At 43.6% G+C, this 12,872-nt stretch overlaps 1 protein-coding gene across 1 annotated transcript in view; it reads right to left on the reverse strand.

Annotated features, from left to right (window-relative positions):
* The window catches only part of LOC110495114 (bMERB domain-containing protein 1), a 53,629-nt gene that overhangs the window by 39,727 nt on the left and 1,030 nt on the right, over positions 1-12,872 (reverse strand). The window contains exon 2 of the mRNA XM_036949488.1: positions 1,615-1,735. Coding sequence (XP_036805383.1) covers positions 1,615-1,735 — 121 coding nt within the window. The remainder of the gene's footprint in view (positions 1-1,614; positions 1,736-12,872) is intronic.

The raw sequence follows: 12,872 nt of genomic DNA on the forward strand, positions 1-12,872 counted from the left end.
ATGGTAAAATGAACCTTTTCTCATCAGAGAAGGGCCCATGATGAAAGGCCACAATGGCCAACAGATATGAGGGAATTTCGCTGACCAGAGGTGACAGCAAGACGCTCATCACCTCACAGGACAAAATGCTTGACAGGCGAGTGGAGAGTATGACTGACAGGTTCCAGTACACCAGTATAGGGGTCCTGTGTGCCACCAAGTTGGTCAGCTTCACCAACTGGCCAGAGTCAGGACATGCAGCAGGTTACTCTGTTTTCTATTACAGGGCAGTCAGGTTAGATTCAGGATCGTATTTTTATAGTTTGAGAATTTAAACTGCATGATGCTTGTTGTAATGTATCCAATTATTCTAGAATTTGGAGACACTGAACTGGGAACCCTGGTGGACCATTTCAAGCCTGTCCTGGAGACCTCTGGCATACATGTTGAAAGGATCCCTGACCAGTGGACTGTCCTGGAGACCTCTGGCATCCATGTTGAAAGGATCCCTGACCAGTGGACTGTCCTGAAGGTGCCGATGTACCAAGGGCCCCAGTACCTGCAGAAGATGTCCTGGTTCCGTGTCAACAGCAGTGCTAGCATTGCTAGCATTGGTTGACCAGGTCCTGTCCTTCCCTGCCTCCACAGCTGAATGTGAAAGAGGTTTTAATACCATGAAACAGGTGAAAAACGATTGGCGGTCCAACCTAAAGTCTGATACACTGTCAGATTTCCTTATGGTCCAGCTGTCCTCTCCAGAGATCAGGGAGTATGGTCCGATAAAAGCTGTGATTCTGTGGCACCAGGACTCTGTCAGGAGCAGGAGGCCGGACTTCATGGACTGTGCAAAGAGGCTGATTGCGGTAGAGAGTGAGGAGTCTGATGAGGAGGTTTAAGTTTATTACAATGATTAAGCATCTGGTAGGTTTACAAAACCTTCAAATGTACTTTTATGTTTGATCCGTACGTACATTTAATAGCCAATACTTCAGTAGAATTTTGAGTTCAAGACTTCTTCAGTTGTATTCAGGTTGGGAAATTTAATCGAGCCACAGCCAAAATTAACCAGCATCTGATAAGTCTCTATTTGACCTGTATTTTATCAGGGTATTTCTACTCAAAGTAAAGGATTCGTAGATGTGTTTCCCCTTTGTATCAGGAGAACACCAGTTCTATGTCCACTGCACTTCTCATAATTGTATCATTTTTGCACTCTGGACAGCACTTTGGGTCAACTACAGTTGTTTTTAAATGTGCTCTACAAATACACTTGATTTGATTAACTGTTGATCAATATATTAAAATCATTTTGTTTCAAATTCTGCTCTGGCCTCTCCTTTAAGTTTGTATTCAACATAATACCTTATCTGAATGAAATGTACTGAAATTAATGTATATTTGACCCACAAAGGCAATTTATTATTTTGGCCGGTAAAAAAATATGCTTTTCTACCAGTCCCCTTGGCAGGTGAGCCAAAAAATACATTTCGGACACTAGTTACACACACACACAAGCACAAGCACACCACCCTGCTATTCAGAATAATACGTGACAATACAGTAGAATTATCTAGATTAGAGATATCCAGAGTAGAGCTATCCAGATTAGAGATAACTGACATACAAGACACTCACATGTATCTGAGTTCTGACTCTCTTCTGACCAGCACATCTCGAATCCTGTCAATCTTGAAAAGCTCTCCCTCGATGTCATCTATGGTGATGGTGGAGTCTGCCATGGAGACGATGTCCTCTTCTGATCAGAGAGGAGGACAGACAAAAGTTCAGTTTTTCTATTCAACTTCTTTCCAGACCTACATTTCGGAATGATATGGATATGGTAGAACAGGTAGGCCAACGGGTGCTCACCCGCAACCATGCACACACACACACGCACGCACGCACGCATGCACGCACGCACGCACGCACACACACTTGGGTTGGCATAGCAACACTGTGACAGGATAAAGCTGGCATACGCATAAAGATGGCTGTATGACACAACATGTCCTACTGTAGCATCATGGATAAGGTAGCTTGGGACCAGATCATCATCTTTGTATGCTGCCCAGCAAAACATTGATTTTGTCTGGTTCAATGCAGGCTAAGGAATTCAATTAGGGTTTGTTCCAGGCTTAATCAAATACACACACAGCAAAAACTGAAAAACAGAGAGACATGCTTCTTAAAAAATCTAGCCAGGGCCTAACGCTTTTGCTGTGATGAAAACAATTCATTAAAAGTCACAAAATCTACGCTTTGGCAGCAAGTTGGAGGCTTCTTCCTCAGTCATTGTTATGAGAAACGTTAGAGGTAAAAAACGTTTCAGCCTTTGAGTACAAAGACTTTTTAGCAATTCCCCAGCGTTTGAGAAGTAGAGGTAGAAGAACTGTGTTCCTTGTAATTACTGTTGATGGTCTGAACCCACAGAGACTCTGGGGAACCATTTGAGAAAAGAGTTGACTGTCTGAGTGCTCTGGTGCAGACAGTGCTCTGGCTCACAGTGAGTAAATGAAAGCGTGAGAGCGAGCGAGCGAGAAAGTTTGCGCACGAGCGAGTCTGCCTCTGTGTCCTACCTCCCTCACCCCCAGTGGGCTTTGAGCAGAATATAAATCACCAAGAAAAATAGATCCAAGTATGAACAGCTACTTATGGGGTTTTATAGCGGCAGCCAGACATCAGCAAAAGGAAATACCTAACAGAATGACATTACAATAAATACTTATGTGTATATCAATGTGCATTTCTTGAATTTATGCAGGGCACATAAGTTACTTTATAAGTTACTTTATAACATTTACTTGGCTTTTTACTACTTTGGTAACCAGAGTGTAATTACTACGTGTCACGGTCGTCCTCCTCTTCATCTGAAGAGGAGAGGCGAAAAGGATCAGAGGACCAATATGCGGCGTGGTAAGTGTCCATGGTAAAATCTTTAATAAAGAAAGACTGAACACTAAACAAAAGAGTAACAAAAACAATAAACCAAATTCGACCGTGAAGCTACAAAATGAGACCTGTGCTGACACAAGCCACTAACATAGACAATCACCCACAAACAAACAGTGCAACCCAGGCTACCTAAGTATGATTCTCAATCAGAGACAACTAATGACACCTGCCTCTGATTGAGAACCATACTAGGCCGAAACATAGAAATACCCCAAAACATAGAAAAACAAACATAGACTGCCCACCCAACTCACGCCCTGACCATACTAAATAAATACAAAACAAAGGAAATAAAGGTCAGAACGTGACACTACGGGTAGTTTACCACCCTTTACCACTATTCCATCTAACCTGCTGTTACACATTGTGATCATAGACAGTGTATTATAAGCTTCGCCACATCTCAGCCGCTATATCTAACCCGTTTGTCTGTCTGCCCCGAGCTGTTAACATCAAGCTTTGTTTTCCCTCAGAGTCCCAACAACTAGTGTGGGATGGAGCCAGTACAAAACATTTCAGCTTCAGACCCACTGCAGAATTTCAAATCGAGCCAAACACTCTGCCATGAAATCAAAAATTCCACTGCTTCCACCTCCCCGACTCCCTATTGCTTTCGCAGATTTATGCCTACTAGTTGCACAAATGAGGATTATACATGTATTTACCATCTGATCCTAGATCAGTATTTATTGATCAAACATTCAACTGCATCCACAACTACCTATTTCTTTCGCAGATTTACACCTACAAGTCACAGAGAAAAAAACTGATTATATATGGATTTAACTTTATTTACTGATCCTAGACCTGTCAGAAAGATCAGTAATTCCGTGATGAAGGCGTATTGAGGTATGCTGCTGAGTGTCCTGCATGTCAAAATACTGTGTTAGCTTGCTGAGCTAAAGGAAGTCAGAGGTTCAACAGCTCAGTCAGTCTGCCTTCTCTTCCTCCGAGTCTCTTCTGTCTCGTCTGCTGGTGTCTTGGTTCCCTAGCGGCTCTGCTAACTAACTCTCCCCCGCTGTTGAGCTGCTCTGTGTTGAGCCCGACTAACTGAGACACCAGCTGGGCTGGGGATTGAGAAACCTCACACCACCACCACTGACTGAACAGAGAATCTGATAGTCTCATCCCACAGGAGGAAGAGGGAGACGGTCTACTTTGATACTCTTTGCAATGACAAATACATACAAGATGTGTGTTTTGTCTGGAAGTCAATTGACAATAAAGCTGAGAGAGAAGGAGAGCGGAAGAGCGCTAGAGAGAGAGAGAGAGAGAGAAAGAGAGAGCGAGAGAGAGAGAAAGAGAAATAAGGAGAGATATCCTTTTCACCTCGTCACACATAGGCTAGACCCAGGGATGGCAGGCTGGACTGGGCTTGATGTGCAGAACCAGATATAACATCCTTTGAGGGAGCTGAAAGGAAGAGAAGAGGTGTATTCTAACTAGTACTAGCGGTGCGTGGGGAAAATCACTGGGGAAAGGCCTCCCAAGTGGCGCAGTGGTCTAAGGCACTGCATTGCAGTGCTAGCTGTGCCACTAGAGATTCTGGGTTCGAGTCCAGGCTCTGTCCAGGAGACCCATGGGGCGGTGCACAATTGGCCCAGCGTCGTCCGGGTTAGGAGAGGGTTTGGCCGGTAGGGATGTCCTTGTCCCATCGCGCACTAGCGACTCCTGTGGCGGGTCGGGAGCAGTGCACACCTACATGGTTGCCAGGTGTACGGTTTCTTCTCCGACACATTGGTGCGTCTGGCTTCCGGGTTAAATGGGCATTGTGTCAAGAAGTAGTGTGGCTTGGTTGGGTTGTGTTTCGGAGGACGCACGACTCTTGACCTTCGCCTCTCCCGAGTCCGTACGGGAGTTGTAGTGATGAGACAAGACTGTAACTACCAATTGGGGAGAAAAAGGGGTAAAAAGCCAAGCCCCCTGTCCCCCCATCCACAAAAAAAGCCATAATACAACATATATAGCATGTGCAGTAACGGACAGTTACCTGGCCTATAGAATGGTCAAGCTAGTTAATGTTTCCGACATTTTCGGACCACTAAACAACTATTGATTTAGAACCACAGAGACTTACCGCAAGTCGCAAAGAAAACAGGAGCTGCCTCCACCATTGCAGCACCATTTCAACTTCAACATCATCAAATCACCTCTGCTTAGTCTAATACAGTGACGCCTAAAAGACGGCAAAAACAATTTACCCCAATCAACGTAAGCTAAATACGATGTGGCTGTCCATGGTTCTGATTTCTGTGTGCGCGCACATTCGGGTAAGTAGAGAAACATGTTGACTCACCCTACTTGTAGAGCAAAGCCAATGCCATCCTCCTCTCTTTCATGTTGACAAAACGGTCTATCACTCTGTCATGCAGTACATGCTTTTATATTTTGTTGTCCTATGCTACCTGGCTAAAATGCTTGCTCGCTAGCCTAACTTCTATTCATAGGAAACGTTGGCTCGTTAACATTAGCCTTCTACATCCGGCTACATATTGAACTCAAATTTTATTTGTCACATGCGCCGAATACAACAGGTGTAGGTAGACCTTACATTACAAATACCCGCCAAAAAGTAAGAGATAAGGAAAACAAATGATTAAAGAGCAGCAGTAAATAACTATAGCGGGGCTATATACAGGTGTTACAGGTTCAGAGTCAATGTGTCATTGTGCGGAGGCACCGGTGCCGAGGTAATTATGTACATGCAGGTAGGGTTATTAAAGTGGCTATGCATAGATAAGAACAGAGAGTAGCAGCAGCGTATGAGGGTGGCAAATAGTCTGGGTAGCCATTTGATTGGCTGTTCAGGAGTCTTATGGCTTGGGGTTAGAAGCTGTTTAGAAGCCTCTTGGGCCTGGACTTGGCGCTCCGGTAACGCTTGCCGTAGCAGAGAGAACAGTCTATGACTGGGGTGGCTGGAGTCTTTGACAATTTTTAAGGCTTTCCTCTGACACCACCTGGTATAAAGGTCCTGGATGGCAGGAAGCTTGGCCCCGGTAATGTACTGGGCCGTACGCACTACCCTCTGTAGTGCCTTGCGGTCGGAGGCCGAGCTGTTGCCATACCAGGGAGTTATGCAACCCGTCTCAGGTCAGGGGCACAAGAATGTATGAATTAATGGTTGGATCAGAATTGCCATTATAATCATTGGCCAGTTCGGAGAAAAAGGTAAAAGCACAAGTACAAATCCCTATCTCTATCTATGGCTAATTTAGGAAAGGGACCATTTTAGCTAGCTGGCTAATTAGCCCAAGGAGGACAACAACACAACGAGATGCAGCAATTCAAGTTTTTCTATCAATGACGTATGCTCTCAATGGGATTTGAGAGCATACTTTGTTTTGGTGCACCAGGACCATTCACAGTTGAGCTGGCTCAGTTTAGCTCAACGCTGATTGGGAGACCAGATGCTCGCTGGCTTCCTTTGCATTCAATGCTACGGGTGGCAACAATATCATAGTCGTTTGGACCAGACAGCTTCAGATAGATTGCCTACACGTAGAGAGACAGAGGGACGCTGTTTCGCTCGCTCGGATCCTTTCTCCTGTGAGATACATTCAGCCTCTTGCGAATTAAAGGAAAATGATGAAACACAGAGAGACTAAAGATAAATTATTGTATGTTATTTGTTTTCTTCTATTTTTTGGGGGAAGTCTGGCTTACATGCCACTGCTGACTAGGCTCTGTGACCTTTGACTTGTACTGAGAGAGTTAAAAAGCTGAAGAAAAGAGACTTGATGACTATCAGCAGTGTATATCCACTCATATCCCTTTGGCATCTGTCAGCATTGTATTGTGTACAAGCCTGAGACTTCCAAAGAGCCAAAGCACTCAGCTTTCTCAGCCAGGCACAAAGGATGAATACTTAGCTATATGAATCTTCACAGAGCCGCTCAGCTGTGTTACTATGACACACTTCCTGATGTGACCCGCTACGACAGCACTTACGTCAAGACAGCCATGGCACTTTTACTCCGGAGGGAGGGGTAGTCTCATCATAAAGACTGATTAGTTGACTCTGGATCTTAAAAACTTCAAACTTCATTCAAGTAAACCTGACAACACTCCCAACATCCCCTAAAGTTCAAACCTCTCTCTCTATAACTCTATTGTCTTTAGCGTCCCATACCCATCCCTCCTCTGACCTACACTTCCCCCCCTGTCAAGGACAATACACGTGGCACGTTGGGATTTCAAAATGCCACAACAGGCTTCCCAAAAGCCATCAGTGAGAGGTTCACTGTGTACCCAGCCTCCGGCGCCCATTTCCTTGACAGCCATCATCACGTCTGGGGCTGAGAGGTTGGTCGGGTCTGGTGTTACTAGGCGGCATGTTCACACCCATTCACTAAGGGAAAGAGATCAGGGCTGGAGGCGGGTCATTCCTGGAGTTAGAGCCAGGGTCACTGTGAGAGTGCATAGCGAAAGTGTGTGTGTAATAGTGTGTGTGTGTGTGTGTGTGTGTGTGTAGAGAGGAAGAAATGGATAATAGAGATACTGGAAGAACAGTCATCCAATTCCTCTGCAAAGCTTCTCATGTTGAGACAACTACTACCTGTCTTTCAACCTCGCTCTGTGGAACTAACTTTAAAAGTTTGACTGTGGGTCGCTCTAAGTCCATGTCTCTCACCCTCCCTAAGAGAATGTCTAGCACACTGTCACTGGAGGACACTGCTGCATCTGTTAGCCGACCGTTACCACAGTGGGATTGAAACAAGGCCTCAAATTACTGTCTTTCTTCTCCTCCTTCTGTCCCTTATCCCCCCCCCCCCCCCCCCTCCATCAGTCTGGGCGCTTTTCTTCTTAATGAGGTAGATATCACACAGTGACGGACTAACGGACAGGGAGGATGGGAGGGAGAGAAGAAAGGAGGAAGGGTAGAAGGAGGGAGGAGGGAGAGATGAGGGCATGAGAAGACCAGAAATAAAGAGAGAGAGGGGTAGAGGGGAAAGATAGAGAAAGACAGGGTGAGAAAAAGAGAGAAAAAAAATATATATATAGAGGGAGAGAGAGATATAGAAAGAGAGAAAGAAAGAAAGAAAGAAGGAAGGAAGTGCAGTAATAGCCTACATGGACTTTGATTGAAGAGAAATAGAAGATAATGACTAAAACAATAAAGTGTTTAAGCTACAAATAAATTATATAAATTATTCTCAACAAACAAACACTTTCCTATTCCTTTTGTTGTTGAAACATGAAAGCAAAAGGAGAATGACTCTGAGAGAATTGTTAATGTAATGATATGAAGTGTGGGAACAGTGTGTCCCCAGCCTTGCAAAACGGACACTCGCAATGTTCTCTTCCATTCTTAATGTCTTGTTAAGTCTCATCATCTATAATTTGGGGTGCAATTTACTGACTATAATGGCGTACACCCTGTGACTGTACACATTATTCTAAAACACGTTATTTAAAAAACTCACTTATGGCTTTACATCACCTGCCATCACATGGTTGGAGAGTTACTTATCCAATAGAACCCAGAGAGTATTCTTCAATGGAAGTTTCTCTAACATCAGATATGTACAGGGTGGTATCCCCCAGGGCAGTTGCCTTGGGTCGTTACTCTTCTCTATTTAAAAAAATGATTTGCCACTTGTCTTACAAGATGCTAAAATTACTATCTATTCTGTTGATTGCACACTCACCACATCTGCACCTACTGCCAGTGAGCTCACTGAGACTCTTAGCAAGCTTAGCAAGGAGTTACAGTCAGTGTCAGAATGAGTCATTAACAATAAACTGGCCTTATATATATATCTAAAAACCAAACCTCAAATGGAGTTGTGCATAAAGGTGGTGACCATTGAACAAGTTGAAGAAGCTGAACTCCTAGGAGTGACATATCATGGTCAAGTCATATTGAACAACGTTGTTGTAAAGATGGGGAGAGGTATGTCCGTTAAAAAAATATGTTCTGCATTTTTGACACAAGTGTACCACAACTGTTCGGGCTTGATCACCATCTGGTAATATGGCCAGGTGGAGCAAAGAAAGACATATTAAAGCTGCAGTTGGCTCAGAACAAAGCAGCATGCCTTGCCCTTAACTGCACACACAGAACTAACATCATCAACATGCATCATAGTATTTCATGTTTGAGGGTTTAGGAGAAACTGACTACTTCTCTTGTGTGTTAGAAAACGCCTAACCATTTGAATAATCTATTTGCACACACTTCAAACAGACATACACTGTACATACCGCAGCAGACACACCACTCTGGGTTTCTTCACTGTACCCAAACCAAAAACACATTTAATGCGTCACTCAGTTACAGTGTCTTCGGAAACTATTCAGACTTTTTCCACATTTTGTTACGTTTCAGCCTTATTCTAAAATGTATTAAATAAAACAATATCCTCAGCAATCTACACACAATACCCCATAATGACAAAGCAAAAATGTTTTATTTTTTTTATTTTTGCAAATGTATTAACAATAAAAAACAGAAATTCCTTATTTACAAAAGTATTCAGACCCTTTGCTATGAGACTCGAAATTGAGCTCAGGTGCTTCCTGTTTCCATTGATCATTCTTGAGATGTTTCTACAACTTGATTGGAGTCCACCTGTGGGAAATTCAATTGATTGGACATGACTTGGAAAGGCACACACCTGTCTATATAAGGTCCCACAATTGACAGTGCATGTCAGAGTAAAAATCAAGCCATGAGGTCGAAGGAATTGTCCATAGAGCCCCGAGATAGGATTACAGTGGGGCAAAAAAGTATTTAGTCAGCCACCAATTGTGCAAGTTCTCCCACTTAAAAAGATGAGAGAGGCCTGTAATTTTCATCATAGGTACACTTCAACTATGACAGACAAACTGAGAAAAAAAGAATCCAGAAAATCACATTGTTGTATTTTTAATGAATTTATTTGCAAATTCTGGTGGAAATACGTATTTGGTCAATAACAAACAAGCAAGATTTCTGGCGCTCACAGACCTGTAACTTCTTCTTTAAGAGGCTCCTCTGTCCTCCACTCGTTACCTGTATTAATGGCACCTGTTTGAACTTGTTATCAGTATAAAAGACACCTGTCCACAACCTAAAACAGTCACACTCCAAACTCCACTATGGCCAAGACCAAAGAGCTGTCAAAGGACATCAGAAACAAAATTGTAGACTTGAACCAGGCTGGGAAGACTGAATCTGCAATAGGTAAGCAGCTTGGTTTGAAGAAATCAACTGTGGGAGCAATTATTAGGAAATGGAAGGCATACAAGACCACTGATAATCTCCCTCGATCTGGGGCTCCACACAAGATCTCACCTCGTGGGTCAAAATGATCACAAGAACGGTGAGCAAAAATCCCAGAACCACACGGGGGGATCTAGTGAATGACCTGCAGAGAGCTGGGACCAAAGTAACAAAGCCTACCATCAGTAACACACTACGCCGCCAGGGACTCAAATCCTGCAGTACCAGACGTGTCCCCCTGCTTAAGCCAGTACATGTCCAGGCCCGTCTGACGTTTGCTAGAGAGCATTTGGATGATCCAGAAGAAGATTGGGAGAATGTCATATGGTCAGATGAAACCAAAATATAACTTTTTGGTAAAAACTCAACTCGTCGTGTTTGGAGGACAAAGAATGCTGAGTTGCATCCAAAGAACACCATACCTACTGTGAAGCATGGGGGTGGAAACATCATGCTTTGGCGCTGTTTTTCTGCAAAGGGACCAGGACGACTGATCCGTGTAAAGTAAAGAATGAATGGGGCCATGTATCGTGAGATTTTGAGTGAAAACCTCCTTCCATCAGCAAGGGCATTGAAGATGAAACATGGCTGGGTCTTTCAGCATGACAATGATCCCAAACACACCGCCCGGGCAACGAAGGAGTGGCTTCGTAAGAAGCATTTCAAGGTCCTGGAGTGGCCTAGCCAGTCTCCAGATCTCAACCCCATAGAAAATCTTTGGAGGGAGTTGAAAGTCTGTGTTGCCCAGCAACAGCCCCAAAACATCACTGCTCTAGAGGAGATCTGCATGGAGGAATGGGCCAAAATACCAGCAACAGTGTGTGAAAACCTTGTGAAGACTTACAGAAAACGTTTGACCTCTGTCATTGCCAACAAAGGGTATATAACAAAGTATTGAGATAAACTTTTGTTATTGACCAAATACTTATTTTCCACCATAATTTGCAAATAAATTCATTAAAAATCCTACAATGTGATTTTCTGGATTTTTTTTTCTCATTTTGTCTGTCATAGTTGAAGTGTACCTATGATGAAAATTACAGGCCTCTCTCATCTTTTTAAGTGGGAGAACTTGCACAATTGGTGGCTGACTAAATACTTTTTTGCCCCACTGTATGTTGAGGCACAGATCTGGGGAAAGGTACCAAAAGATGTCTGCAACATTGAAGGTCCCTAAGAACACAGTGGCTTCCATCATTCTTAAATGGAAGAAGTTTGGAACCACCAAGACTCTTCCTAGATCTGGCCAAACTGAGCAATCGGGGGAGAAGGGCCCTCTGACCGAGCTATAGAGTTCCTTTGTGGAGATGGGAGAACCTTCTAGAAGGACAACCATCTCTGCAGCACTCCACCAATTGGGCCTTTATGGTAGAGTGGCCAGGCGGAAGCCACTCCTCAGTAAAAGGCACATGACAGCCCGCTTGGAGTTTGCCAAAAGGCACCTAAAGACTCTCAGACCATGAGAAACAAGATTCTCTGGTCTGATGAAACCAATAATAAACACTTTGGCCTGAATGCCAAGCGTCACGTCTGGAGGAAATCTGGCACCATCCCTACGGTGAAGCATGGTGGTGGCAGCATCATGCTGTGGGGATGTTTTTCAGCCGTAGGGACTGTGAGACTAGTCAGAATCGAGGCAAAGATGAATGGAGCAAAGTGCAGAGAGGTCCTTGATGAAAACCTGCTCCAGAGTGCTCAGGACCTCAGACTGGGGCGAAGGTTCACCTTCCAACAGGACAACGATCCTAAGCACACAACCAAGACAACGCAGGAGTGGCTTCGGGACAAGTCTCAGAATGTCCTTGAGTGGCCCAGCCAGAGCCCGGACTTGAACCCAATCGACATCTCCGGAGAGACTTGAAAAGAGCTGTGCACCAATGCTCCCCATCCAACCTGACAGAGTGTGTGAAGATCTGCAGAGAAGAATGGGAGAAACTCCCCAAATACAGGTGTGCCAAACTTGTAGCGTCATTCCCAAGAAGACTCAAGGCTGTAATCGCTGCCAGAGGTTCTTTAACAAAATACCGATTAAAGGTTCTGAACACTTATTTAATTTGGATATTTTTATTTTAAAAATTATTAGCAAATGTTTCTAAAAAACAGTTTTTGCTTTGTCATTTTGGGGTATTTTGTGTAGATTGATGAGGAGCGGAAATGATTTAATCCATTTTAGAATAAGGCTGTAACCTAACAAAATGTGGAAATAGTCAAGGGGTCTGAATACTTCCCGAAGGCACTGCATGTATAGAGAGAGCCATGTCATCATGGAATGCTCTGCCACCAGAGTTGACTCAGGCAAAAAGCAAATTTAGCTTTAAAAACGGATAAAAAAAAACCCATATTGTATCACAGCACCTCCCCTCTTTCTAAAGATCGAATGTAACTGTACTGTATATGTATATGAATAGTGTGTCAATATAATTTTTGTTGTTTCTTGGTGTCTTTCCAATATAGAACTCGTATATTTGTATTTATTTTGAATGTCATGTCCTAGTTTATATCTGTTCTGTACTTTGTCATGTATTTGTACGTTTTGTGTGGACCCCAGGAAGAGTTAGCTGCTGCATGTGCAGTAGTTGATGGGATCCTAACGAACTAAAATAAACAGTAAGCTCTCTAGTTACAGCTGTTGACTGCCACCTGTAGACGTACATTTTGAAACAAACATCAACACTTGCATGCAACTGCAAGCATTTCCCCTGTAATAAATAATTTTGTCTTCACTTTCTCAAGTCAA

The sequence above is a fragment of the Oncorhynchus mykiss genome, chromosome 17 (genome assembly GCF_013265735.2).
Source record: "Oncorhynchus mykiss isolate Arlee chromosome 17, USDA_OmykA_1.1, whole genome shotgun sequence".
Lineage (NCBI taxonomy): Eukaryota > Metazoa > Chordata > Actinopteri > Salmoniformes > Salmonidae > Oncorhynchus > Oncorhynchus mykiss.